Source organism: Eurosta solidaginis, chromosome 5 (assembly GCF_040869045.1).
Source record: "Eurosta solidaginis isolate ZX-2024a chromosome 5, ASM4086904v1, whole genome shotgun sequence".
In the NCBI taxonomy this organism is placed as follows: Eukaryota; Metazoa; Arthropoda; class Insecta; order Diptera; family Tephritidae; genus Eurosta; species Eurosta solidaginis.
In genome coordinates, this window is record NC_090323.1 from 181093359 (window position 1) to 181121130 (window position 27772).

The 27772-nt window shown below is 36.8% G+C and overlaps 1 protein-coding gene across 4 annotated transcripts; it reads right to left on the minus strand.

Annotated features, from left to right (window-relative positions):
* Positions 1-568: 568 nt before the first annotated feature.
* LOC137251639 (novel acetylcholine receptor chaperone) lies at positions 569-24422 on the minus strand. Of its 4 annotated transcripts, none has more exons than XR_010953304.1 (6): positions 23728-24422; positions 7457-7595; positions 7223-7374; positions 6979-7137; positions 1109-1196; positions 569-981 (listed from the first exon to the last, which is right to left on the minus strand). XR_010953304.1 is itself a non-coding variant. In XM_067786343.1 (4 exons), the coding sequence occupies exons 1-4, from the start codon at positions 23845-23847 to the stop codon at positions 7069-7071; spliced, it is 480 nt and encodes a 159-aa protein (XP_067642444.1). In that variant the 5' UTR covers positions 23848-24422; the 3' UTR covers positions 6863-7068. The 4 variants fall into 4 exon arrangements, 1 of the variants encoding a protein (XP_067642444.1); XR_010953305.1 differs by having other exon boundaries at positions 569-1196; positions 23728-23941; positions 24312-24371; XR_010953303.1 differs by having other exon boundaries at positions 569-1196.
* Positions 24423-27772: the final 3350 nt, after the last annotated feature.

Genomic DNA, 27772 nt, shown 5'->3' on the forward strand with positions numbered 1-27772 from the left:
TGTATACAGATTTTGAACATATGTAGATGGCATTTAGCAATTCCAATGGTGACAGACTTTTATCAAAATTTGCTTCGAGAAACGTCCGACTTGTATTTTTCGAGAAATTTTGCCGCGCTCGCCCGAACCGTAGTTTTATCCATGTCTTCAAATTGCCACAAAAAGGAAAACGTCTCGTTCAAATTTCTCATAGATACAAATCGTTCAGTAATGCCAGTGATTACCGAATCAATGATCACCAAGAATGTATTGTTTTTAAAATCAGACTCTGAATCATCCGCTATTATATCATTTAAATATTCTCAGAACGTCTTTTGGAACGTTCTTTCGAATGTCTGGAAATTTGGCGAGATGTTCAATTGAATAGCAACTCTTTTGCATTCATTTAAAATTGTCTCCCATTGGTTCCTGATCAACTTCAAATCAGCTTATAAGGTGCCCCCTCCCCCCCCCCCCCCCCCCCCCCCCCCATAAAATCAGAAAGACAAAATTCAGAAGTCAAATTGCAGAAGTCAAATTTCAGAAGTGAAAATTCAGAAAGTAATCAGACGACAGAAAAAACATTAAATTTTCTCAAAATTCAGAAACGTTTATTCATTTGGAAGGAATTATGTACATATAAAAAAAGTAGCAAAATGTAAAATTTTATATTGTGTGCAATAGCATGCATGTAATTAATTAAATCTTTTTGCGTTTACCTTTCTCAAATGAATTTACAATATTAAAAAAACGAAGTCTTTATATTTTATCTTGCGTTTCCGATATGGCTCGCCTCCAGCTGAAAATTGCTGCACTTTTGTTTCTGTTATTGCATGATCGTTTTTTATTTAATTTATGAAATTAAATATGTTAGGGTGTGTCCCAAACGCACTTCGAATGACGTTGTGCCACCTTTAGATAGCATTATTTGTACGGACTTCACCCAATTTCCCATAACTCGATTGGATATGACGCCTTCTTTCGACGTTGCTGTGTTCCAGGCTGAAAAAAATTTCAGAAGTCAAAATTCAGAAAGTAATCAGACAGCAAAAAACATAAAGTTTTGCGCAAAATGTTTTTTTTTTTTGCTGTCTGATTAATTTCTGAACTTTGGCTTCTTAATTTTTACTTCTTAATTTTGACTTCTGAAATTTGAATTCTGAATATTGATGTCTGAATTTTTGTTTCCGGATTTTTGACTTCTGAATTTTGGCTTTCTGAAAAAAAGGGTTCCGATTAATGTTTTCTGAAAAAATGTGTTTCCGAATTTTTGTTTTCTGAATTTATGGGGGGGGGGGGGGGGGGGGGGGGGGGGTGGGGGGGGGGGGGGGGGGGGGGGGGGGGAGGGCAGATGTCGGACCTTAACATCTATGGTGCGTCTCTAGCTTGGAGTACGACGTTTATTTTGTTGTTGTTGTTGTTGTAGCAATGCTCGCCCCACCTAATAGCCGCGACCGATCACAAATTGTCATCAATATCCTCTAACGGGAGTCCAAGGAAACTTGCCGTTTCAACAGGGGTGGACCATAAGCAAAGGGGTGTTAGGGGCATTGGTTCCACATTACAATTAAAGAGATGGTTGGTGTCATGTGGGGACACATTGCAAGCGGGACATACATTTTGTATGTCGGGGTTGATTCTGGATAAGTAAGAGTTTAACCTGTTACAGTATCCAGAACGAAGTTGAGCAAGAGTGACACGCGTTTCCCTGGGGAGTATGCGTTCCTCTTCCGCGAGTTTTGGATACTTTTCTTTAAGTACTGGATTCACCGGGCAATTCCCGGCATAAAGGTCTGACGCCTGTTTATGGAGTTCACCAAGGACCTGCTTGTGTTTTTTCACTTCATACGGCTGGGTTCTCAGGTGCCGTATTTCCTCAAAATGCTTACGGGGATGACTCCTTAATCCCCTAGGCGGTGCTGGTTCATCAATCAGATGTCTGTTAGGATGCCCAGGTTTCTGGTTATTCAACAGGAACTGTTTGGTCAGCATCTCATTTCTCTCCCTGATGGAGAGTATTCTCGCCTCATTATGCAGATGTTGTTCTGGGGACATAAGAAGACAGCCCGTGGCGATTCTGAGAGCAGTATTTTGGCAAGCTTGTAGTTTCTTCCAGTGGGTAATTTTTAGGCTTGGCGACCATATGGGTGACGCGTAGCCCGTAATCGGCTGGCTAATTGCTTTGTATGTAGTCATGAGCGTTTCTTTATCTTTTCCCCAGGTACTGCCAGCGAGGGATTTGAGGATTTTGGTACGGCTCTGAATTATCGGAACAATTGCGGCTGCGTGCTCACCAAAAGTTAGATCCTGATCAAACGTCACACCCTAGATTTTGGGGTGTAGGACAGTCGGTAGCGTGGTGCCATCGACGTGGATGTTCAAAATGGTCGACATTTGGGACGTCCATGTTGTAAATAAGGTCGCAGAAGATTTAGTTGGTGATAATGCCAGGTTTCGCGAGGCGAAAAAACTGGAGAGATCAGGGAGGTAGCCGTTTATTTTATTGCATAGCGCATCGATCTTTGGGCCTGGGCCTGTGGCCATTATTGTGCAGTCATCTGCGTAGGAAACGATTGTGACTCCTTCCGGTGGTGAAGGTAGCTTAGATATGTAGAAATTAAACAAAAGTGGGGATAGGACACCACCATGCGGCACCCCTTGTTTAATTCTCCTTGGTTTTGATGTTTCGTTTCTGAATTGCACCGATGCCTGCCGACCACCCAGATAATTTGCGGTCCACCTTTTAAGACACGGGGAAGGGTAGACCCTTCCAGGTCGTGCAGTAACGAACCATGGTTGACCGTATCAAAAGCTTCTGATAGGTCTAGCGCTACGAGTACTGTTCCATGGTGAGGGTATTGATTTAAACCGCAATTTATCTGGATGCTAATGGCATTTAGCGCGGTGGTAGTGCTATGGAGTTTTCTGAAGCCATGCTTATGAGGGGCTAGCTGCAAATTTGCTTGGAAATAAGGGAGCAAAATGGCTTCAAGCGTCTTTGCCACTGGCGATAGGAGAGATATCGGACGATACGACTCACCTATGTTAGCTGGTTTCCCAGGCTTTAGTAGCTTGACCACCTTGGCCATTTTCCATTTCTCGGGTATGACAAAGGTGGAAAGAGACAGGTTGAAGACATGCGCTAAATATTTGAAACGCTCTTTCCCTAGGCTTTTAAGCATCGGCATGGCTATGCCGTCTGGGCCCACTGCTTTGGATGGTTTAACGCGACCAATGGCGTCCTCAACCTCTTTAGCGGTAATGGTGATTGGTGGCGCGCTGAATTTGTGTTTATGACGTGTCTATTGGCTCTCCGTCTATCTTTGTCGACCGTAGGATGCATTATATATTGTCGGCAGAAAGCGCTCGCGCATTTTTTCGCATCCGACAGCACTTTGTCGCCAAAGGCGATGGAAACTTTGCCTTTGTGCTTAGTCGGATTCGATAGGGACTTTACAGTGGACCAAAGTTTACCCACACCGGTAGAGAGGTTACAACCTCTTAGGTGCTCCTCCCATTTCGCCCGCTTGTGTTCATCCACAAGCAATCTGATGCGTTGGTTTATATCCCTTATTTGGGGGTCGCCTGGATCAAGCTCTCTTATAAGGTCACGTTCTCTCGCTAAGTTTGCGGCCTCCGCCGGGAAGTGGGGCCGAATTTCGGGAATTCTACCGGCGGGAATGAAACGTGCCGAGGCGGGTTCAATGACCTTACGGAAGGCACGCTTCCCTTGTCGGGCATCAGTCGGGATAGGGAGGGCAGCAAAGCGGTTGTCTGTAAAAGATTTATATTCTTCCCACTTTCCTTTTTTGAAGTTTATGAAAGTGCGTTTTTCAGTGACAATGAAGTCGGCGGTACGCTCGAGCGAAATAAGTATGGGCAGGTGGTCGGATGCCAATGTTACCATCGGCTGCCAGTTGACGCAGTTTACGAGTTCTGCGCTCACGATTGAGATATCTGGCGAGCTGTGACAGCTTCCTACCATACGTGTGGGGGCGTCTCTGTTTATTGTGCAGAACGTCGTTTCTTCTATTTGATCCGCCAACATCTCACCCCTACTGTCCGCCCGCAAGTTTGAATGCCATAGATCATGATGGGCATTGAAATCGCCTAAGATAATGCGATTGTTGCCAGTGAGTAAGGCCCTGATATTAGGGCGGTATCCACTGGGGCAGGAGGGATGCAGATGTTGATGATTTCTAGGTTTGCATCGCCTGACCGGACAGATAGGCCTTGACCTTCTAAGACATTGTCCCTGCGGTCGATGCCAGGATCAAATATATAATATTGCACAGAGTGGTGTATTATAAACGCGAGGCCGCCTCCACTTCCGCTCTCGCGGTCTTTTTTGTGGACATTATACCCAGAGCAGGTCTGCAATGCAGATCTTGCTGTGAGTTTAGTCTCTTGAATCGCAGCAATGCGGATGTTGTGCCGCTCAGCATTGCTACCAACTCTACTACAAAGGTAGTAGTTATGAGTGGTATCAGCTGTTTGAGTTGTTGGCGCCGTGGGGCGCGAGCAGCAGCGGGTATTTGTTGTGGCTTGCTGAGCGGTGGGGCTGCTGGAAGGTAGTGGGGGGCGCTTAGGCATAGACTACGGGACGCCCTTGGGCGTGAACAGCAAGGAGCCACAAAAGATTTATAAAAGTTACGTGAACGTCGGGTTTTGGGATCAAGCCCAGAACAACCTGTCCGATGCAACCATCCCTTGCACGAGACATACTGAACAGAGTATGACCGGCCTAAAAAGATTCTTTTCCGGCAGATGCAGCAAAACCATTTCTCAGGACCGGGGTCAGGAGACGGACCCGGATTGGATTCGATGCCTTCCCGGAGTAAGAGAGTATGGAGCAGTCCTGCTGCAAGGAGCTGCTGGGAGGATGACAATTTGTGGGAGGGACGAAACAAATTAAATGGGGTCACACTGAAAGGACAGTCCTTGGTCGGGAAAAATCCCGAGTCGCTCCGGTACATAGAACCGACTGCCTTGGGAATCGACGACGTTTCTTTCATTAATGGTAGTCAGTATTTTGAACAAAATTGAGGATAGCAAGATACATTCGAACTTGTTGATGTACTTGAGAATGCCGGTGATATCTCCGTATGCTTGTGCAGTCAAATTTAGCTTAAATAATGCGTTTAGTGCTTGTGTTAATCCTGGAACATGGTTTGCGAATGGTCTAACTGCATCAATTCTAGCCGACCACCTAGGGAAAGACTGGGAAGAGAGCTCGGTACATTTTTTTGAGGATGTCCCATCGTTGTGGACTGCTGCTGAAAATAGTAAAACATTTTTGTACAACTACGAAGAAAGTAATTGCAGCCGTACCACATCCTGCAGCATCAACACAACATAAATTCAGACTTTGGGTTGCACAAGGCGAGTAATCAGCATTCGAGTTTTTGTCGAGAATGTGACGTTGTGATCCGTTGTAAGCTCCTTTCATATTGGTGCCGTTATCGTACCCCTGTGCACGACAATCTTTTAATGGGATTTCATGTTTACCTAGAGTATGGCAAATTACATCAGCGATTTCCTAACCAGTTTTTTGGTCTCAATCCACGAAAGCCAAAACCCGTTCTTGAATTGTAAAATTTGTTGCTTTCGAACTGAAATGGAGGTAGCGCAAAGAACGTAGTCTGTTCACCGTGACCAGGATCGGGCGTAGAATCAACGATATTAGCAAAATTCTTGGCTTTCTTGCGTTGATATAATATAGCTTCCTTCACGTGTTTTGCACAAATTTCTATAAACTCGATCTAAATGTCTGGGGAAAGATAGTGTACTTGTAAACGTTTGTGCTGCTGTTGTGAAATCCTAACTTTCTCCAAATGATCTCTAAGTATCGGATCATAATGGCTTATGAGTTCTAAGATGCCCAAAAAATTTCTATTGTTTCGTTCACCAAGATATATACTTTCGCCTCTGAAAGCTAGGCCTCTTTCACCCAAAAATAAAATAGCGTCCAAAATTCTATATAAAATTTCTCTCCGCTTTTGAGTTTCAGTGATTAGCTGGTCATTGATAAGTGTATCAATTGTAGCCTCCTTTTGAATTAAATTTTGTAAAGATGGCCAATGAATATAACATTTAATGTGATCTTGAGTATTTTCGTGTGCTGGCAGTTTATCGTATAGCTTCTTCCACATCTGCAATTTCGAATATCCGAGAGGACAACAAATTTTAGGTCGATTTAAAGTATTGGTGCTTAACAGACGACATGGTAGGCAATAAAAAGTATTGCTCTGGCACGTAGAAAAATAACAGGACACTTTTGATGACCTCGACGAATTATTTCGTTGACATCTTCAGATCGCAAAAACTCGTTACTCATGGTAACGATGTCGAAGTCTTTTAAATAATCTGGACTTTGATACAGAGTTGGTGGTATTGTCGGAAGACTTTTTGAAGATGAACCTTCATCAGTATCACCACGAAGCTTTACGATTTCGGATTCATGTAAACATACATTTTTGTTTGATGTTTTTATTGTCCCCTCATTGTTCGAAGGCCCAGGCAAAAACCATTATCAATAGTCGAATCGGATGCGGAACCTGAATGGTTTTGAGCCAGCTGCCAAATGAAATATTTATTCTTAAATTTTAAGGAAAAGGACTTTTCAAATTATTTTTCACAATTCACTATAATATAAAAACGAAATGCAGATATTCGTTGCTTTTGAAATTCGGCTTAAAAATTGCACATGGAACAGCTAAAGACTCTCCTGAATTAAAAAAAATGTCTTAGTACCTCTAAATCGCGGGCCCCCTCAGAAACCCGGGGCCCGGGAGGAATCCCCCATTCCCCCTCCCCTCTCGACGGGTCTGACTACATACATCGCCCCTGTTTTTATGGGATTTGAGACTCAAATTGATTACAATTTTATATAGTATGTATGTATAGGTATGTATGTATTTATGCTGAAGTTCGTATCTTAAATCTTTTGTTTTGATGTGCAAGATATTTAATTTAACGTTATGTAGTATGTATTCTTACTTTGTTTTATAATCGGTTAAAATTGCTTTTTTGTGATTCTATTGTTTTGTATAATATTAATACAATTTTTCATTGTCTTTTTTAAAATTTTTAATCCTGCTTCGCGCCATTCGTTTGTGGCTGTGCGGCAGCTGCTAGTTCAGCTTCTTTTCGACTTGTCTGCAATTAAAGGAGATGATATAGAGATATTTGTTATACATTTATAACTATACATGTATAATAAACTTTTTAATTCGGCACATACCTGATACCAAACGACTAAACGTCCACCCAACATAAATGTGAAGACAAGCGCTGGTCCAGATCGTTCAAATGGATCGCTAACCATCCAATGTTGATAGACACCCAAAATCATTAATATAAGCAATGTAACATTGGCAGTATTTTTTACTTTATCTTCAATAACAAATTGATTTCATTAAAAATTATATTTATATAATTATAGTTATAATTATAGTTTCCTATTATCAATACTTACGGTATGGTATGAGCGCCATGGCTAATCCGCAAGTTATCTCAAGAACACCAACAGTTCGACGATACCATTTAGAGGGTACTTTGAAACCAAACATGGTAGCAAGTGGAAAAACTTTGGCATATTTTACGTATTCCGTTCGCTAGAAGTGAGATTAAAATTATATCAATAACAAGGTATTCTTGTAATAAGAGATACTCTAAAAAATTTTAAACAAAGTAATTGCTATAAGCTACGTAAGCTTAAGCTCTTATTTGCGTAATTTAGACCATTTCATTATTTTCGCTCCAAAGTGAAAATATGCTTCAAAAAAAATTAGTGTACCTAACTGGAAATGAAAATATAGTGGACTGTGGCCAACTACATCGACCAATCCTAAAAAAAAGGTCGTAACCTTAACATTTTCTTAGCAAGGGCGTATTTCAGACAATATTGTAACGATTTTTAGGAAATTCAGCTTATTTGAAACCTTCTGCTAACGTTCGAATCGCTAAACTGTTGAATAAATCACTCCACTATTTCGTATTGCAAACTGGTCTTTATTACTTCAAGAGTAGTACTTCATAATTCTACTTCAACACTAATATCGTGTTGAAATCAAACTGATTACGGATTACTAAGCTTTCGCTGCTTTTATACTCTCTGTTGTCTCGTCCACCCATTTCTCCTAAGGTCTGTTAACTTCTCGAAATTCGTGCTTGGTTACCATCCATATATGTACATGTATTTGTAGTTTAAAGCCTCTCGCATTGGCATATGCGTGTGTATATGTGAGTACTACGTCTGCTGATGATTACATGGGTTTATGAGTATCCGTTGCCTTGTATGTATGTGTGTAGATGATGATTGATTTGTTTACGTATATACTGCTTAGTATCGGCTTAGTGATGTTAGTATCGCTTAGTGATACTAATATTCGCCACAATATTTTAATCAGCCCGTATACCAGCGAAGTCATTAATAAAGTCGTATCTCAGGAGACCGGTTATAAAAGTGTTTACTTCATAGCCCTTGTGACAAAAAAATTATTATTTTCATTTAGTACCTTTTAACCAGTATACTGAGATACGAATTTATTAATGATTTCCTTTTTCGAAAGCCTCCATAAACAATACAATTCAAACAAACCGCACTATAAATAAGTTTTTGGAATAATTTGGCCCCTGGTCCACATCCGGAAAAAATTTTTTCAAAGTTTTAAGCTTGCTGAAGAGGAACCCCTGCGCCAAAAATCAAGCAAATCGTCTCATAAATTAGGTTTTGGAAGAAATCAGTCCCTGGTCCACTTTTCGTAAAACGTTCTCTAATAACAAGTCAAGGAAGCAAATTTCAAAGAAATCGTATCATAAATTTTTTATTTTGAATATGTTGGGCCCTGGTCAACTTTCCTAAATGAAAATGTTCTCAAATATTAACTTTGTCAAAGAGATACCCCCGTTCCGAATTTCAAGCAAATCGCCACATAAATTAAATGTTTTGGAAGAAGTCGGTCCCTGGTTAGCTTCCAGGAAAGACAAGTTTCCAAAATAATAAGGTAGTTAAAGAAGTACCCCCGTACCAAATATCTAAGAAATCACATTTTAAATTATTTTGTATATTTGTGTACAAAATTTTCAAACTAAAAACTAAATTTTCATTTGCCAGTAAAAATTAAGAAAAAACAACCGAATGTCAAAAAACCTAACGAAATACAAACTGGCTCGTTTGTTTTTAATGAACTAGATTGTATTTTTCTTGTATTTCGTTAGTTTTTTGAAATATAGTTTACACCCATGGTTCAACTATATGGTTGGCTCATCTGTAAAGTAGCAAATTTTGTCTGTTCAAATTGTCAAAATCTGTTTATTGGTATTAGGCGAATGGAATGAAATGAAAACATAAAGCATAGCAGTTTTTGTGTGTGGTAAGAAAATTTTGTCAATCTGTTAGTTTCATTTTGAGTTTGCCATCTCCTTTTGACAATCCCATCGACCATGCAATGATAAAAATAAAATCAGCTGATGAGATGAGCCAACTATATAATTGAGCCATGGTTTACACCATTGTGAATTCATACAAGTGAAAAACCTTTCTATTCCTCCATTGCCATACCTACCTGTCAAATAATATCTGACAGGGAGAACAGCTGTCGCGAATGGCCAGATAATGGAAAAAAGGTTTTTTTGCTCACGATTATTAATTTGAAGTGCCATGAAATGCCCATTTGTGTTTCAAATCAGCTTTTCTTTTAAATGTCTATACAGAAAATCAAACTACATATTAATATTAATTTCTAAAATCTAGTTAATAGATTAAATGTGAGCAGCCAGTTAAGCAAGCATTTTAAAATATGTAAATATTGCAATGCACCAGTAGTTTACAAAAATGTTTGGAAAACACTATTGAAAAAATAATTTTAGTAATCGAACAGTGGTTGAACAGGTGATCGAGGCTGTTTACTATTGTGAACGTTTTTATCAAACATTCGCCAGTTGTATGAATTCACAATGGACGAAACCGAAGAGGTATATTTTTAGTATAATTTCCAACCTCTGGGGGTGAGTATTTTGTTGAAAGCTCATTCTGTACCGTAGGCAACAGTGAAGGCTTTATGCTTTGGGGGGCATCCGGGTGGAGCTGGATGCACCCGTGCGACGGTTTTCCGACAACTTCTGATTACACGTTGGACATTGTGGTTTATACACATTAAGAGCGCCACATCCATAACAGAAAATACGACGTTGTGCTAGACAATTTTCCCAGGTATGACCAATCTCATCACAGTTCCAACACTTAACTTTTGCTTGGTTTCTGTGAATGGCTGCTAGCTCGACTTCAGCCGTTTCATTCTCCGGTGAAACTAAATCTACTTCGTCAATAGCATATACTTGGCGTCGGTTTCCAGTGGCTTTTGGTTTCCTTAGGCTGTCAGCCTGATCACCAAGTTCCTGCGTCAAATTTTCGCCCATTTTGACCAAACGGCGCAGATGACCAATTGAGTGTACCGACTGATACAGCAGTTTTTGTCGGGTTGCAGGGAGTAGATTATGCTTTAAAATTTCGAGGAGTTCATCTTCCTCGATTCTCACAGAATATTTGTCAATTAGGGAAGCCACTGCATCGTAATATGCTGAGAACGATTCACCGAGCCTTTGTTTCCTAGATCTAACCATTTCTCTACTCATAAAATCGGAACGATAATCTTTATAATGTTGTCGAAGGGACGCACAAATATTAGACCAAATGATGTGATCTACTTGCTTGTGGTATCTCCAATACCACTCTCGAGCTTTTCCTACAAACAGTATGTGTATGTGCTTGCACATAGCAGTAAAGTCGCTATCCAAAGTCTCATCCGTCAGGGATTTTACTCGATATATAAATTCTTCGACTCCTAGGCCATCAGCAGATCCATCGAACTGAAGATTCCACTTTTGCATAGTGTCGGCAACCTTTCGCGGCAACACCGTTGGCGAGGATACCTCGCTAATCGCTGGTAGTATTCCCTGGGCATTGCTTGGACTAGAGCTTGGCTGGGAGTTAGGGTCATTGTTAAAATTTAACGTTGACATGATACGGGTTATGGATTGTTCAATCATTCCTTGGACTACGGTGTAGTCTACCTCATTATTTCGGCGGGTATTTCCAGAACGACGGCCACCGTGGTGTGATGGTAGCGTGCTCCGCCTACCACACCGTATGCCCTGTGTTCACACCCCGGGCAAAGCAACACCAAAATTTTAGAAATAAGGTTTTTCAATTAGAAGAAAATTTTTCTAAGCGGGGTCGCCCCTCGGCAGTGTTTGGCAAGCGCTCCGGGTGTATTTCTACCATGAAAAGCTCTCAGTGAAAACTCATCTGCCTTGCAGATGCCGTTCGGAGTCGGCATAAAACATGTAGGTCCCGTCCGGCCGATTTGTAGGTAAAATCAAGATGAGCACGACGCAAATTGGAAGAGAAGCTCGGCCTTACATCTCTTCGGAGGTTATCGCGCCTTACATTTATTTTTTTTTTATTTATTTATTTCCAGAACGATTGGGTCTACCTCGTCTTCTATTTGGTTGTCTGGGTGGAGGAACGTGAGTATTATCAAGGCAACGACTATTATCTAATGCAGACGACTGCATTGCGCCGGCCTCGTCGTTACGTTGTTCTTGTAAATCCAGGGGCTGTGAAGTCTGAGCTTGATTAAAAGCACTCATCAAACTTCGGGTGATGATTGTTCGATCTGCACTTGAAGCAGAAGGTATCTTTGGAATTGCTCCTGGTGAGCAGTTTCCAACAACTACTTTTAAGTCTTTTTGACTTATTTCCTTGTTACAGATGTAACAAACATTATGGTCTGCTAACCAACTTTCTAAACAAATTTTATGAAAAATATGTTTGCAAAGTAACAGAAAACAAGGATGAGTATTATTTATCTCTTGGCTACAAATAGCACATTGATTTTCTATAGAAGTTCCTAACACTTGCGTTTGCTGGGGACTTCTTTCTATCGGCATTGTTACAAATAACTAACTTGTTCCTGGGTTCGGCATAGGTTGATAACAACAAAAAAAAAGGTAGTATTAATAACCAATAAGACACAATAAACATAAAGACAGTAGTATTTTTAATTGGGTTATTGAAACTAAAACAGAAAGGATACGAGGTGGATTGATTTCGCCAAAATGTACAATTCTCCTTGTTCGGCAAGTGGACGCAGTGCTGCATGCTCACAAGTTCCAGACAACAATTCGAACGGTACAAAATGATTATCAAAACCACATGTAAACCTATCCGACGTTATGACAATTGGAAGTTACTAACTCTCTCCTCCCAAAGCAAGGAAAAATATATTTAAGTGACAATCAGTACTGGTACCGGATACCATTCCCAAATACGCAATATTCTGCAATTGTATAAAACAGTATTTCCAAGCATTGACTTAAAAGAAAGATAATGCTTCCAAAGCATAAGAAGACAAACGAGCAAAAGATTGTGTGAGATTAACTGAAGTTTTTAGCGGGTGTTGGTTGCTATATTATTAATCGATGAAATGCTAGAAAGGACTAATAAGTTTCTCGGCATGGTATCCAGTACGAATCACCAGCATCGTAGTCTTATCAAACCACTCGTTTCATAATTTGTTCTTATATAACATTTTTCCGTAAAACCTAATTTAAACAAGTAAGGAAGGTTAAGTTCGGATGTAACTGAACATTACATACTCAGTTGAGAGCTATGATGACAACATAAGGGAAAATAACCTTGTAGGAAAATGAACCGAGGGAAACCCTGGAATGTGTTTGTATGTCATGTGTATCAAATGAAAGGCATTAAAGAGTATTTTATGAGGGAGTGGGCCATAGTTCTATAGGTGGACGCCATTTAGGGATATAGCCATAAAGGTGGATCAGGGTTGACTCTAGAATGCGTTTGTACGATATGGGTATCAAATTAAAGGTATTAATGAGGGTTTTAAAAGGGAGTGGTGGTTGTTGTATAGGTGGTCGCATTTTCAAGATATCGCCATAAAGATGGACCAGGGGTGACCCTAGAATTTGTGTGTACAATATGGGTATCAAAAGAAAGGTGTTAATGAGTATTTTAAAAGGGAGTAATCCTTAGTTCCATAGGTGGACGCCGTTTCGAGATATCGCCGCAAAGGTGGACCAGGGGTGACCCTAGAATTTGTTTGTACAATATGGGCATCAAACGAATGGTGTTAATGAGTATTTTAAAAGGGAGTGGGCCTTAGTTCTATAGGTGGATGCCGTTTCGAAATATCGCCATAAAGGTGGGCCAGGGGTGACTCTAGAATGTGTTTGTACGATATGGGTATCAAATTAAAGTTATTAATGAGGGTTTTAAAAGGGAGTGGTGGTTGTTGTATAGGTGGTCGCCTTTTCGAGATATCGCCATAAAGGTGGACCAGGGGTGACTCTAGAATGCGTTTGTACGATATGGGTATCAAATGAAAGGTGTTAATGAGTATTTTAAAAGGGAGTAATCATTAGTTCCATAGGTGGACGCCGTTTCGAGATATCGCCATAAAGGTGGACCAGGGGTGACCCTAGAATTTGCTTGTACAATATGGGTATCAAAAGAAAGGTGTTAATGAGTATTTTAAAAGGGAGTAATCCTTAGTTCCATAGGTGGACGCCGTTTCGAGATATCGCCATAAAGGTGGACCAGGGGTGACCCTAGAATTTGTTTGTACAATATGGGCATCAAACGAAAGGTGATAATGAATATTTTAAAAGGGAGTGGGCCTTAGTTCTATAGGTGGACGCCGTTTCGAAATATCGCCATAAAGGTGGACCAGGGGTGACTCTAGAATGTGTTTGTACGATATGGGTATCAAATTAAAGGTATTAATGAGGGTTTTAAAAGGGAGTGGTGGTTGTTGTATAGGTGGTCGCATTTTAGAGATATCGCCATAAAGGTGGACCAGGGGTGACCCTAGAATTTGTTTGTACAATATGGGTATCAAAAGAAAGGTGTTAATGAGTATTTTTAAAAGGGAGTAGGGTTTTGTTCTATAGGACGCCTTTTCGAGATATCGCCATTAAGGTGGACCAGGGGTGACTCTAGAATGTGTTTGTACAAAATGGGTATCAAAAGAAAGGTGTTAATGAGTATTTTAAAAGGGAGTAATCCTTTGTTCCATAGGTGGACGCCGTTTCGAGATATCGCCATAAAGGTGGGCCAGGGGTGACTCTAGAATTCGTTTGTGCAATATGGGTATCAAAGGAAAGGAGTTAATGAGTATTTTAAAAGGGAGTGGGCCTTAGTTCTATAGGTGGACGCCTTTTTGAGGTATCGCAATAAAGGTGGACCAGGGGTGACTCTAGACTTTGTTTGTACGATATGGGTATCAAATGAAAGGTGTTAATGAGTATTTTTAAAAGGGAGTGGGCCTTCGTTCTACCATCACACTTTTGCCATCACTGCACACTTTTGCCATCACTAAAACCGTATTAGGAGAGAGGACGACAAATAATATAAGAGAAAATACAAGAAAAATACAGAGAAGGTAAAGTAGTGTCATATAGGTATAGAAAAAAATTGCAATTGAAAAGCAAAAGCAAATAAAACAACTCGCATAATTTGTTTTTTATTTCCAATTGAAATTTTCTTCCAAGCGAGCAGATGAGATGAAGATTTCGAAAAGAAAAAACCCCCTTTATTATATTTTATTACATTTATTTTTTTATTTTGTTCTATGTCCTTTTACACTTATAGACGTTTACGCTTAAACTTTCTAAAATTGCCGCGGATAAAATTAGTACTACTAAATTTCAATACGCATTTTACTCAGATTCAACTGAATTATGTGTCCATGTTTCACCTCTACACTAATTCTATCTATCACCTCTTAAAATGGTGCGTGTCCACAATTCATCGCAACTGATTCAGCTATATATTATACACAGCAATACATCAGAGGTTTGTATCTCCGATTTTCGGAGCTAGTTGCCGCTAGGTGGGTCCCCTAAGCATTATCTAAGCGAGCATAAGCGATTTTTTTACGCGCAAACGTAAACGTATACGCGTGTAAAAAAAACACGGCTAATACCAGGTTTGATTCGAATTAAATAACAAAAAAAAATTAAATTAAATAAAATAGAATAAATAAAATAAATAAATTTAAGTATAATAAAATTATATAAAATAAAATACTGAGATAAAACAAAACAAAATAAATAATATGGAATAAAAAAATAATTAAAAAAAATTTAATAAATGAAGGATTCCAGGTTCGATTCGAGCTCAAAGTTAGAATAATAATTTTAATGATAATTATAGCTTTTTCTTTAAATCAAAAGTTATTTTTTATTTTTGGAATAGAAGATAGGAAAAATTGCCAGCTGTTTGAAGAATTTTCTATCTTCTATTCGAACTATAAAAAGTAATTTTTCAATCATAGAAAAATTAAAAAAACAGTAATTATCATAAAAATTATTGTTCTGGCCTTGAGCTCGAATCGAACCTGAAACCGTTCACTTATTCAATTTGTTTGCTTTATTTTATTATTTTTTTAATTATATTATTTATTTTATTTTGTTTTATTTCAATATTTTATTTAATATAATTTTATTATACTTAAATGTATTTTATTTTATTATCTTTTATTTTATTTCATTTAATTTTTTTTTTTTATTTAATTCTAGGCCATTTTTTTATTATATTTTTTTTTTATATAAGATCTACGGACTTTGCCTTAAAACGAAACACTCTAATCTATAAACATACATACACATATGTATAAAATAAAATAAATGTAAGGCGCGATAACCTCCGAAGAGATCTAAGGCCGAGCTTCTCTTCCAATTTGCGTCGTGCTCCTCTTGATTTTTCCCTACAAATTGGCCGGACGGGACCTACATGTTTTATGCCGACTCCGAACGGCATCTGCAAGGCAGATGAGTTTTCACTGAGAGCTTTTCATGGCAGAAATACAATCGGAGCGCTTGCCAGACACTGCCGAGGGGCGACCCCGCTTAGAAAAATTTTCTTCTAATTGAAAAACCTTATTTCTAAAATTTTGATGTTGCTTTGTCCGGGAGTTGAACCCAGGGCATACGGTGTGATAGGCGGAGCACGCTACCATCACACCACGGTGGCCGCCAATATTTATAATTAAAATCTAATAAAACCGACTGTTCAGGTAAGAGGATTTTCATCATTTTTTTCGAAATCAATTTTTATTATAAATATGTCCGATCTTGACGATTTTTTCAGACAACCAGTACGTAAGCTTGTGGTAAAAATTGATGTTGCTAGCTGTTAAAATCAGGCCGAATGGGGCAGAAATGGCGAAAACCCTCTTATTGAACAATAGATTGTATGGGAGGTATATGATATAGTGGTCCGATCTGGTCGATTCTGACAAATGTCAAATCCCCCATCAAAATATGCCTGCTTACCAAATTTCATCAAGATATCTCAAAAATTGAGGGACTAGTTTGCGTTCAAACAAATGGACAGACGGACAGACGGACATGGCTAAATCAACTTAGCTCGTCCCCTGATCATTTTGGTGTACTTATTGGTGGGTCTAACGGAAACATATACATAAAAAATGATTTCGAGCCTTGAAAATGAAAAAAATCGATTTCGACCAAAACAAGTCCCAAAAACAAAAAAAAAAATTTTTTTTTTTTAAACTGTTAATGCCAAATTTTTTATCGCATAATTTTAAGTGGGATAGGAACTATGAGGCAAATTCGTTATCATCGGCAACACTTTTGCACGTTTCTGAAGAAACCCTTAAAAAAAAAATGGCGAAAAAATAAATTTTTTCACCAAAACACTCCTCAAAACCCAAAAAATATTTTTTTTTTTTCAAAAAACTGTTATCGCCAAAGTTTTTAGCGGACAATTTTGAGTCGGACAGGGTATACATGAACATTTTAAAATCAAATGAAAATATTTTATGTAGGTCATGAAAAAAACCTTAAAAATCAAAAAAAAAAAGGCAAAAAACTCAAATTTTGCAGGCTCGAAAATTATTTTTTTGGGTATGCTTAGTGGAACTTTTTTTTCCTGAGCCCAAAACCTATCGAAAAATCGATGGCGCGATATGGGTTAACTTTCGTTCATGCAAATCAACCCATCTTAATGTACATACTTTGTTGTTGTACGGGTCAAACATTTTTCTTGCTGAAGGCATAACATTATATCCAGTATACTATAAACGCACTAAGTATTATTTACAAAATCGTTTTCACTAGATCAAAAAAAAAAACAAAAACAGATTGATAAAGGCATGTTCTTGCAGATGTATTGTAAGTCAAATGCACGAAATGTTAAACTTTGAATTTTTCAGAAATTTAACAGTGTTGTGGTTTGTGCGAATTTATCATTAGCTGAGTGAAAAGCTATTACGTTTGACGCACTCCCTATCGTAATGTTTTTTTGTAGAAATGTCTTATTTGAAACTAGATGGCGCATAGATTGATATATTCAGAGAGTTTGCAGTTCTGAGTCGATTTGACTTATAATCGACACACGCTGTTTTACCTCTGAAAGGAATTCTTAGGACCGAGAACCACATAACCGAAAATTCTATGGGGGAAAAATCGTTACCCGGAACTCGGTATAATATCAGCTCCCAGCAAACACAGTATCTAACATTTGAGAATTTTGTATTGTCACGTTAGATAACTATTGTAACGAATTTAGGGTAATTCCGCTTATTTGAAACCTTCTGGTAACGTCGGAATCGCTAAACTGTTGAATAAATCACTCCAATTTTCAGTATTACTGGTCTTTATTTAAATTACTTTGGGAGTAGTACTGGTCTTTATTTAAATTACTTTGGGGGTAGAACTTCACAACCAATAGCGTGTTTTAATCATCTTGCGCTGCTTTTATACTCTCTGTTGCATGGTCCGCATATTTCTCCAAAGGTCTAGACGTTTCACCTTCTAGAACTCTTGTAGCTCATGCTTGGTTACCAGCTATATACGTGTATATTTGTAGTTTATAGCCACATGCGTGTGAATGTGTGAGAATACTTCGGCTGATGACTGCATTTGTGTGTGTGTGAGATATCTTTTCGTCGCCTTCTACATAAGTGTTGCTAGCTTTAACGTGGACATGTATATAAGAATGGCTGCTTCATGTTTTTGTTGTTGTGTGATTATTTACTAACAACCTAGTGATGTCAACATTCGCCACACTATTGTTATCCCGACTCGAGACAATTTCTATAAAGCTACAGTAGTAATCACGTCGAGATTAAGTAGAGAACTATTGCAAATTCAATTTACATTAGAGTTTCAATACATATATTAATTTGAGTAGGATTTAAGAGTTATAAGTTTCGTTTGAGAACGCTATATTGCTCCAGTGTTTATCGTGTCGTGAGCTCCAGCATTAGATATTAGAGAACGGTGGTAGTTGGGATATTTTCCCCTAATATGTATCTAAATTCAGTTTTTGTTTGGCAGCTGCATACTCTACTATGGAAACAGCTTTGGTTTCAATATTACTTTGATAAATCCAAAAGTGTATGAGTGTAAGCAGGGTCCGAATCATAACATACGATACGAAAGAAACTTACGTGACACGTCAGTCGTATAAGTTAAATGGCATTATAACATATGATATCAAACAAAATCTACACCTTTTCCAGTTTAAGTTCAGAAAATTACAATTCAAGTTCAGAATTTCCAATTTAAATTCAGAAATTTACAATTCAAGTTCAGAAATTTACAATTCAAGTTCAGAATTTTCAAGTCAAGTTCAGAAAATTACAATTCAAGTTCAGAAACTCCAATTTACATTCAGAAATTTCCAATTGAAATTCAGAAAATTACAATTCAAGTTCAGAAATTCCAATTTAAATTCAGAAATTTCCAATTCAGAAAATTACATTTTAAATTCAGAAAATTGCAATTTAAGTTCAGAAAATAACAATTCAAGTTCAGAATTTTCAATTCAAGTTCAGAAAATTTGTCGGGTATTTTTTTTTTCATCCAATGGAAAAAAATGTAAGATGGTATCTATGTGTAAAGGAAGCAATGGACACCTTAACTCGTTTAAATCAATTTTGCGAGATAGCGAAGTTAAAACTCTCGCTCATAAGAAGCAATTGCAATGCCATCCAGCTATATTCTTAGTGTCACAACCATTGATCTGAACTGAGTATGACAGCAGTGATGAAGAAGATATGATCACTTAAAAAAACAACGGAGCGTCCACAGTCCAGGAAGTAACGTATAGGTAGTGTCTGCATAGATCTTGGCGCCATATGTCAAAATATCTCAACTTATCCGCCATCATCATCATTATGAATTGGCACTTAATCGCGATTTTGGCAGTTTCGTAACAACAAATCATGCCAGATTTCCCTGTTTCGCGGTAACTGACGGCGATTGGGTGCACCATGAGAGGTCACGTCTTCCTCCACCTTCGCAACTCTGTGGCGGTCTCCCCCTGCCACTGCTTCCAAACTGCTGTTTCGACTGAAGTACTTTCTTGGCCGTAGCGTCGTCATGCACTTGTTGGAAAGAATTATCCTCCATTTGATTTCAAGGTTCGGGATGTACACGCCTTGAAGAAAACTTTGGGTACACTATGTATACCCAAGCCACCATTTTGGCAAGTAACATATACAAATTAATTAAGAAAAATAACTTTTCAAAATTAGCACCCTACTTATAAATTTCTGAATTCGAACTGTAATTTTCTGAACTTGATATGTAATTTTCTGAACTTGAATCGTAATTTTCCGAACGTGAATGGTAGTTTTCTGAATTTAAATTGGAATTTCTGAACTTGAATTGTAATTTTCTGAACTTGAATTGGAAAATCTGAACTTGAATTTAAATTGGAAATTCTGAACTTGAATTGTAATTTTCTAACTTGAATTGCAATTTTCTGAACTTGAATTGTAAATTTCTGAACTTAAACTGGAAAAGGTGTAGTATTATTTTCAATGAGTCGCTCTTTTTAGGACCAAAAGTAAATTCCAACATATTTTGAAGTCATAATAGATATAAAAGCGTCGAACTGGTTGTAAAAATACTAAAAAAATAATCAATTTACTCGTTCACGTATGTTATAATCCGAAAACCCATGTTTTTACGTGAGTCATACGATCACGGTTGTTACGATTTGCCCACAGGTATATATAAGATATTCATAACGCATTTATGTATATATTTCTTTAATATGTAATGGAAAAACGTCACGAATTTTGCGGAAAACATTGAACCACACCATCCAATAACATTGAGGCAAACTGCCAAAGCAAAAGATGTCGTATTTATATATTTCTATAGGTGTAGACATGTAAACATATTTGCTACATATGTATGTATGTATGTACATATATAAAAAATAAAAATATAAATATTTTATAGGATTTTATTTTTATATATGTACATTTAGAAAAGCTCATAGTAGCAAATATTTGCTTGTAAACAGCAATAGCAAATTATTCATCATTTTTATTTTCACCTTCACTGAAAATTATCTTTCGCAAGCCCCCCAAACTATTTTTTGCACTTTCATATATTTTGCAAACAAAAAATTTTTTATTTGTAAACCTTCGAGCTGCCAAATATGTAATCATAGAACTGTTTCTGCAAAATCTTGTTTATACACTAATTAAGTTAGTTGCATGTGCAATTATGCTTCATGAGGATTTTCATGTGGATGCAATAAGATAAATTAGATTTTTATTATATGGTCGATCATATCGTACCGAATAGTGATTGAACGTTTGATTTTTATTTTCCACTCACAAATTTGTAAACAAATGTGAAAGTTATAATTTGGTAAATTAATGACATACGTGAAAAGAAATTTATTTCGCTAATAAAACTTATAATTATTATAAAAAACAAGTAAAGGTGTCTAAGTTCGGGTGTAACTGAACATTATATACTCACCGTGAGCTTCAATTGCGCATTTCATTTCAGATAAATTACTTTTCTACATAACACGTGGCACCGCCCGTTTTAAAAAAAGGTCTCCCCATTTCTTCTTACAATAAAAATTGATAAGTGAAAGATAATTGATTCAAAACTATTTTTTGCTAAGTTATAGCTTATTATTCTAGCCTACGACCCTTTTAAGCTTGTTTTATATCTAAGTTGCCGTGGTCTTTAACCGATCCCGTCCTTTTTTACTAGAAATATATTCTACTATAGGGAAAATTTGTGTACCCAATTTTATTACGATCCGTAAATTTTTCTTCGAGTTATGACTCCCGAAACATAGAAAATTGCTTAGTCATAATAGTGGTGGTGCCACACCCATTTTTCAAAATTTGAAGTTTTTCCTATTTATTGTTATAAATCCACTTGGGAAGTGAAATACCATTGATGTAAAGCTCTTTTTTGCAAATATATAGCTTATTTCATTCGTCCACGACCCTTTTAAAAATCTTTTATATAAAAGTGCGTGTGGTCCTTAACCGATTTCGTTAATTTTTCTTCAAAGCATTCCTTATAACAAAGGCAACCTCTCTGTCGAATTTTGTTACGATAGGTTTAACGATTATTGATTTATAATTAATAATATTTGTAAAATTGATTTTGTCACAAGTGGGCGGTGCCACACCCATTTTCAAAGATTTTAGTGTTTTCCAATTTAATGTTATAATTCAATTTAGAAAGAAAAATTCTATTGATACAAAGCTCTTTTTCGCTAAGATATAGCTTATTATTTTCGTCTACGACCCTTTCAAAAAATTTTTATATAAAACTGGGCGTGGTCTTTAACCGATCTAGTCTATTTTTTCTAGAAATATTTCCTGCTATAGGAAAAATTTGTGTACCCAATTTTATTACGATCCGTTAATTTTTCTTCGAGTTATGGCTCCCGAAACATAGAAAATTGCTTAGTCATAATAGGGGTGGTGCCACACCCATTTTTCAAAATTTGAAGTTTTTTCTATTTATTGTTATAAATCCACTTGGGAAGTGAAATACCATTGATGTAAAGCTCTTTTTTGCAAAGATATAGCTTATTTCATTCGTCCACGACCCTTTTAAAAATCTTTTATATAAAAGTGCGTGTGGTCCTTAACCGATTTCGTTAATTTTTCTTCAAAGCATTCCTTATAGTAAAGGTAACCTCTCTGTCGAATTTTGTTACGGTAGGTTTAACGATTATTGATTTATAATTAATAATATTTGTAAAATTGATTTTGTCACAAGTGGGCGGTGCCACACCCATTTTCAAAGATTTTAGTGTTTTCCAATTTAATGTTATAATTCAATTTAGAAAGAAAAATTCTATTGATACAAAGCTCTTTTTCGCTAAGATATAGCTTATTATTTTCGTCTACGACCCTTTCAAAAAATTTTTATATAAAACTGGGCGTGGTCTTTAACCGATCTAGTCTATTTTTTCTAGAAATATTTCCTGCTATAGGAAAAATTTGTGTACCCAATTTTATTACGATCCGTTAATTTTTCTTCGAGTTATGGCTCCCGAAACATAGAAAATTGCTTAGTCATAATAGGGGTGGTGCCACACCCATTTTTCAAAATTTGAAGTTTTTTCTATTTATTGTTATAAATCCACTTGGGAAGTGAAATACCATTGATGTAAAGCTCTTTTTTGCAAAGATATAGCTTATTTCATTCGTCCACGACCCTTTTAAAAATCCTTTATATAAAAGTGCGTGTGGTCCTTAACCGATTTCGTTAATTTTTCTTCAAAGCATTCCTTATAGTAAAGGTAACCTCTCTGTCGAATTTTGTTACGATAGGTTTAACGATTTTTGAGTTATGATTAATAATATTTGTAAAGTTTATTTTAGCACAAATGGGCGGTGCCACGCCCATTTAAAAAATTTTTTTTTCAAATTTTTATCAAGAGTCTCAATATCAGGCCACATGTCAAATTTCAACATTCTAGGTGTATTATTTACTAACTAATCAGGTTTTTTGTGTTTTCCAAAATGTCATATATATAAACAGTGGTCGTGGTTATCATCCGATTTCGCTCATTTTCAATACTAATCTGTTCTGGGTCCAGATAAGCTCGTGTACCAAATTTGGTTAAGATATCTCAATATTTACTCAATTTATCATGTTCACGGACGGACGGACGGACATGGCTCAATCAATTTTTTTTTTTGGATAGTGATGATTATATGGAAGTCTATATCTATCTCGATTCCTTTATACTTGTACAACCAACCGTTATCCAATCAAAGTTAATATACTCTGTGTGCAAAGCACGCTGAGTATAAAAAATATGTCAAAAATATACGAGTTTAACCCATCACTTCTGGTTAACTCTTAGTTAAAAAGTTAACATGGCCTTTGAAAGTGACCTAGGTAAGTCAATTTTTAATATATATAAGTCGATCTTCCAACGAATTTGTAGCTAGTTTTAAAAAGTTCGAAATACCGCCCCCAAATTACAGTAAATTTAACGAAACCGTTAGATAAAGGAACTTTGCGACCATCTCAACGGTAGCTGTCGCAGTGCAGAGATCTCTAAACACACTTTATATTACTGAAATGCAACCTAATGTGAACTTAAAAAGAGGTTTTAGACAAAATTTTTCACATTTTTCATCGGAAGTTCCGATCTTTCGGAATAAAAGTTCCGTAATAGCACTAAGCACACCGTTTGTGTTAAGTATAATAACAACCCGGTGCAAAACTTCAAACACCTCACAGCATATGTATTTATGTATGACTGTAGGGTATGTTCTTATGCTCGCATATATATACAGAATCATTGATTTTTCAGTTGGCCAATAGTGGGTTTATGATTCGAGCAAGCTGGACTTTGTTTTAATTAAATTTTTTTTTTTCATTTCATTAACAACTTACCAAATCCTTAAACAAATCCTTGCTTATAGCTGGTGTTAGCTTGAGCAGACCGACAAAAATGAAGAATAATCCCAGAAGAATTGAAAGACTTTTCAAAACAATAGTATTCGATGCGGGCATTTTAAAAAGATTTTTGTTGTCGATTTTTACTCAAACAAATTTACATATGTACTTATGAGTTTAAACGTATTGTTGTTGCTTATTTTTATCTTTTCTACTTTTACAAAAAATACTTTATATTTTAAAATTGTTTACTAATTCACTTTATATTAATATATGTATGTATATTCGATAATTTCATAATTTAAATTAATTATATTTGAACACCGAATATTTTGTGTATTTATTGTACATATATGTTTATAAATGTTGTTATTTTTGCCACAGACGCCGCACCACAAATCCCTTATACACGTAATAAATTTTCAGACGGTTTGATCTATTTTTAGTGTTGATCTCTTCAAATAAAAAAATTAAATAAATCCATTGCTTTTTTTCCTTAGATTATTTTTATGTTTTCTTGTATTTTAGATACATATTTCATTAGCGTATTTATTTTTTCTTATTCCTATTCAAATAACAACCGTGCCGGTGCTTATATTTTGATGAAACCAATGGTACTTATGTTCGAAAATGACTGAAATGCTCTGTCGGTCATCGGTTCGCTAAAACTGGCGAAGTGGTGGCTGCTTACGAACCAAATGGGATTTCTCTACTTTTTGCACTAAACAAACAAAGGGCGGTAGATGGTAATGTTTGAGGTGCTTATGTCTATATTGTGATGTATGTTTGTATGTATAAGATGGTGGTGGGGGTTGGTTTTTAACGAAGTCGTATTCGTTTTTATAGCGCAGCATCCTGTATATCGATTGACATATAAATTTCGGAATCTTGAAAGGCTTTAGCGTACAACTAAAGATGAAACAAAATATTCTAATAGCGTTTTCTTTTCTGAAATAAATTGTTGCCTAAGTAATGGTAAAGCCTTAATAGAGTTACTCCTACCCCAGAAAATTTTGAACATTTATAGTACATGCAAAGAACATAAATGGCTTCCCCGTGTATTAGCTGATTTTCACAAACGCGCTGTCAATGATAATAACAAGTAAGGAAGGCTAAGTTCGGGTGTAACCGAACATTACATACTCAGCTCAGAGCTTTGGAGAAAAATAAGGGAAAATCATCATGTAGGAAAATGAACCTAGGGTAACCCTTTAATGTGTTTGTATGACATGGGTATCAAATGGAAGGTATTAAAGAGTATTTTAAAAGGGAGTGGGCCATAGAAGCCTTTTCGAGATATCGCCAAAAAGGTGGACCAGGGGTGACTATAGAATGTGTTTGTACGATATGGATATCAAATGAAAGGTATTAAAGAGTATTTTAAAAGGGAGTGGACCTTAGTTCGAGATATCCCCAAAAAGGTGGACCAGGGGTGACTATAATGTGTTTGTACGATATGAACATCAAATTAAAGGTAGTAATGAGGGTTTTAAAATGGTGGCGGTTAGTAGTATATGTGAAGGCGTTTTCGAGATATCGACCAAAATGTGGCCCAGGGTGACCCAGAGTCACCATATTTCATCCCTTTTTTCGTAGAATTATGGTATAGAATTATGGCATTTTTTTCATTTTTTGAAATTTTCGATATCGAAAAAGTGGGCGTGGTCATAGTCGGATTTCGTCAATTTTTAATACCAAGATAAAGTGAGTCGAGATAAGTACGTAAACTAAGTTTAGTAACGATATATTGATTTTTGCTCAAGTTATCGTGTTAACGGCCAAGAGGAAGGGCAGACTGTCGACTGTGTATAAAACCTAGGCGTGGCTTCAACCAAATTTCTCAAGGATTGGTAAATTTTTGTTCGACTTATGGCATTAAAAGTATTCTAGATAAATTAAAGGAAAAATGGCGGAGCCACGCCCATTTTAAAATTTTCCTTTATTTTTGTATTTTGTTGCACCATATCATTACTGGAGTTGAATGTTAACATAATTTACTTTTATGCTGTAAAGGTATTCAATTTTTTGTTAAAATTTGACTTAAAAAATTTGTTTTTTTAAGTGGGCGTGTTCGTCATCCGATTTTGCTAATTTTTATCTAGAACATATATAGTGTAACGAATTTGCTTGCAAATCCTCTTATTTGCAATCCTCTGCTAAGTTCGAATCACTAAACTGTTGAATAAATAACTCCAATTTGTAATAATGCAAAATGGCCTTTATTAAAGTACTTCACAATAACAAACTGTGCAACGAATAGCTTGCTTAATAACCACACTGATTGATAGCTCAATGAAACTCTACTATTTAAAATAACACTGCTATTGCTCGCTAGATATCGTCTTAATCAAACTGCTTGACAACTCAAATCAAACTGAATTACTTCTTACTCGCTTGCCCCGTTTTTATAGTTTACGCTGCATACTTCTAGGCTCTTCGATTTCCAGAACTTACTAGTTGTTTCGGCTACAATATCGTCAGCCACAACTACGTGCACAAATTATTGCTCTCTCTTGTGACAACTCAGTATATAGTTCTCATATAGTTTCTACTTGTTTACAATTATCTACTTTTTAGCGCTTCTCAGATGTACATATGTGAGTTTGTAGTTTACAGTCTCCCGCACACACATAAGCGTATAAGTAAATTCATCTGTGTGTGACATCTCATCTCTCGCTGCCTTGTATGTAAATGTTGCTCGTCGGAATGTGTACATATGTGTAGACGCAATTATTGATTCGTTTATGTAGATACATAATGATTGAATTATTGATGTGAATTCACGGCACTGCTTAGCATCGGCCTGGGGATTGCAGCACTCCTTAGTTTTGCTAATATTCGTAACAATAGTAATAGGAGTAACGTTCCTGCCAAATTTCATCATGATATCTTCAACGACTGCCAAATTACAGCTTGCCAAAACTTTTAAATTACCTTCTTTTAAAAGTGGGAGGGGCCACGCCCACTGTCCAAAATTTTACTAATTTTCTATTCTGCATCATAAGTTCAACAAACCTACCAAGTTTCATCGCTTTATCCGTCTTTGGTAATGAATTATCGCATTTTTTCGGTTTTTCGAAATTTTCGATATCGAAAAATGGGCGCGGTTCATTTTAAATGGCGATCTGAAATGAGTGACCAGGAACTTACATACCAAATTTCATTAAGACACCTCAAAATTTACTCAAGTTATCGTGTTTACGGACGGACGGACGGACGGACATGGCTAAATGAATTTCTTTTTTCGCCCAGATCATTTTGATATATAGAACTATATCTATCTCGATTAGTTTATGCCGTTACGGATTACCGTTATGCGAACAAAGTTAATATACTCTGTGAGCTCTGCTCAGCTGAGTATAAAAATTCATTAGAAATTATTTTCTTCATTTCAATTTTCTTTGCCTAAAAATATGCGAAGTTACGAAAATAAATTGTCACGATCAGCTAGTTTAGCAGAGTTGCACTGCCACACCGCCATTTTATGCAGATTAAAAGTGTAACGCTTTTACGTTGTGAGCACAAAAGAACAAAATACACCTGCTTTTTAGAACAGAACAAAATATATTTACAACCCTTGCGCAGCGTACAAAAGGCGTAGCACTTTTGCCAGAAAAGAAAACGCTATAACGAGGAAAATTTGTTGTTTGGTAGGTATTTTATAAATTATTCCTTATCGGATGGCAAAAAAACTTGGTCAACTTATTGTTTGCTATTCCAGATAGGATGAGACAGAGTAATTTTTTTTAATGGGGTGGTATGGAAACCAAGTCTTTAATATTACGTCTATATTTTCATATTTATGGTTTGACCTGTCTTGTTTCTTTGCGCTGTCAATTGCGGTTTCGAAGCCGACCAAAAGATGCTGCATGTCGATTAGCTGAACCTGAGTCTTTTCCAGGACATAGCTTTTCGTGAAGATCTGTTCAGTAGTAGATTTACAAGCTCTGGAGGCGATTTTTCTTTATAAAGTCAAATTATATTAATAGTTAGACCGATTCCGCTGTAATTAGCATGCTTTGCGATCCGCCTTCCTTGTGGA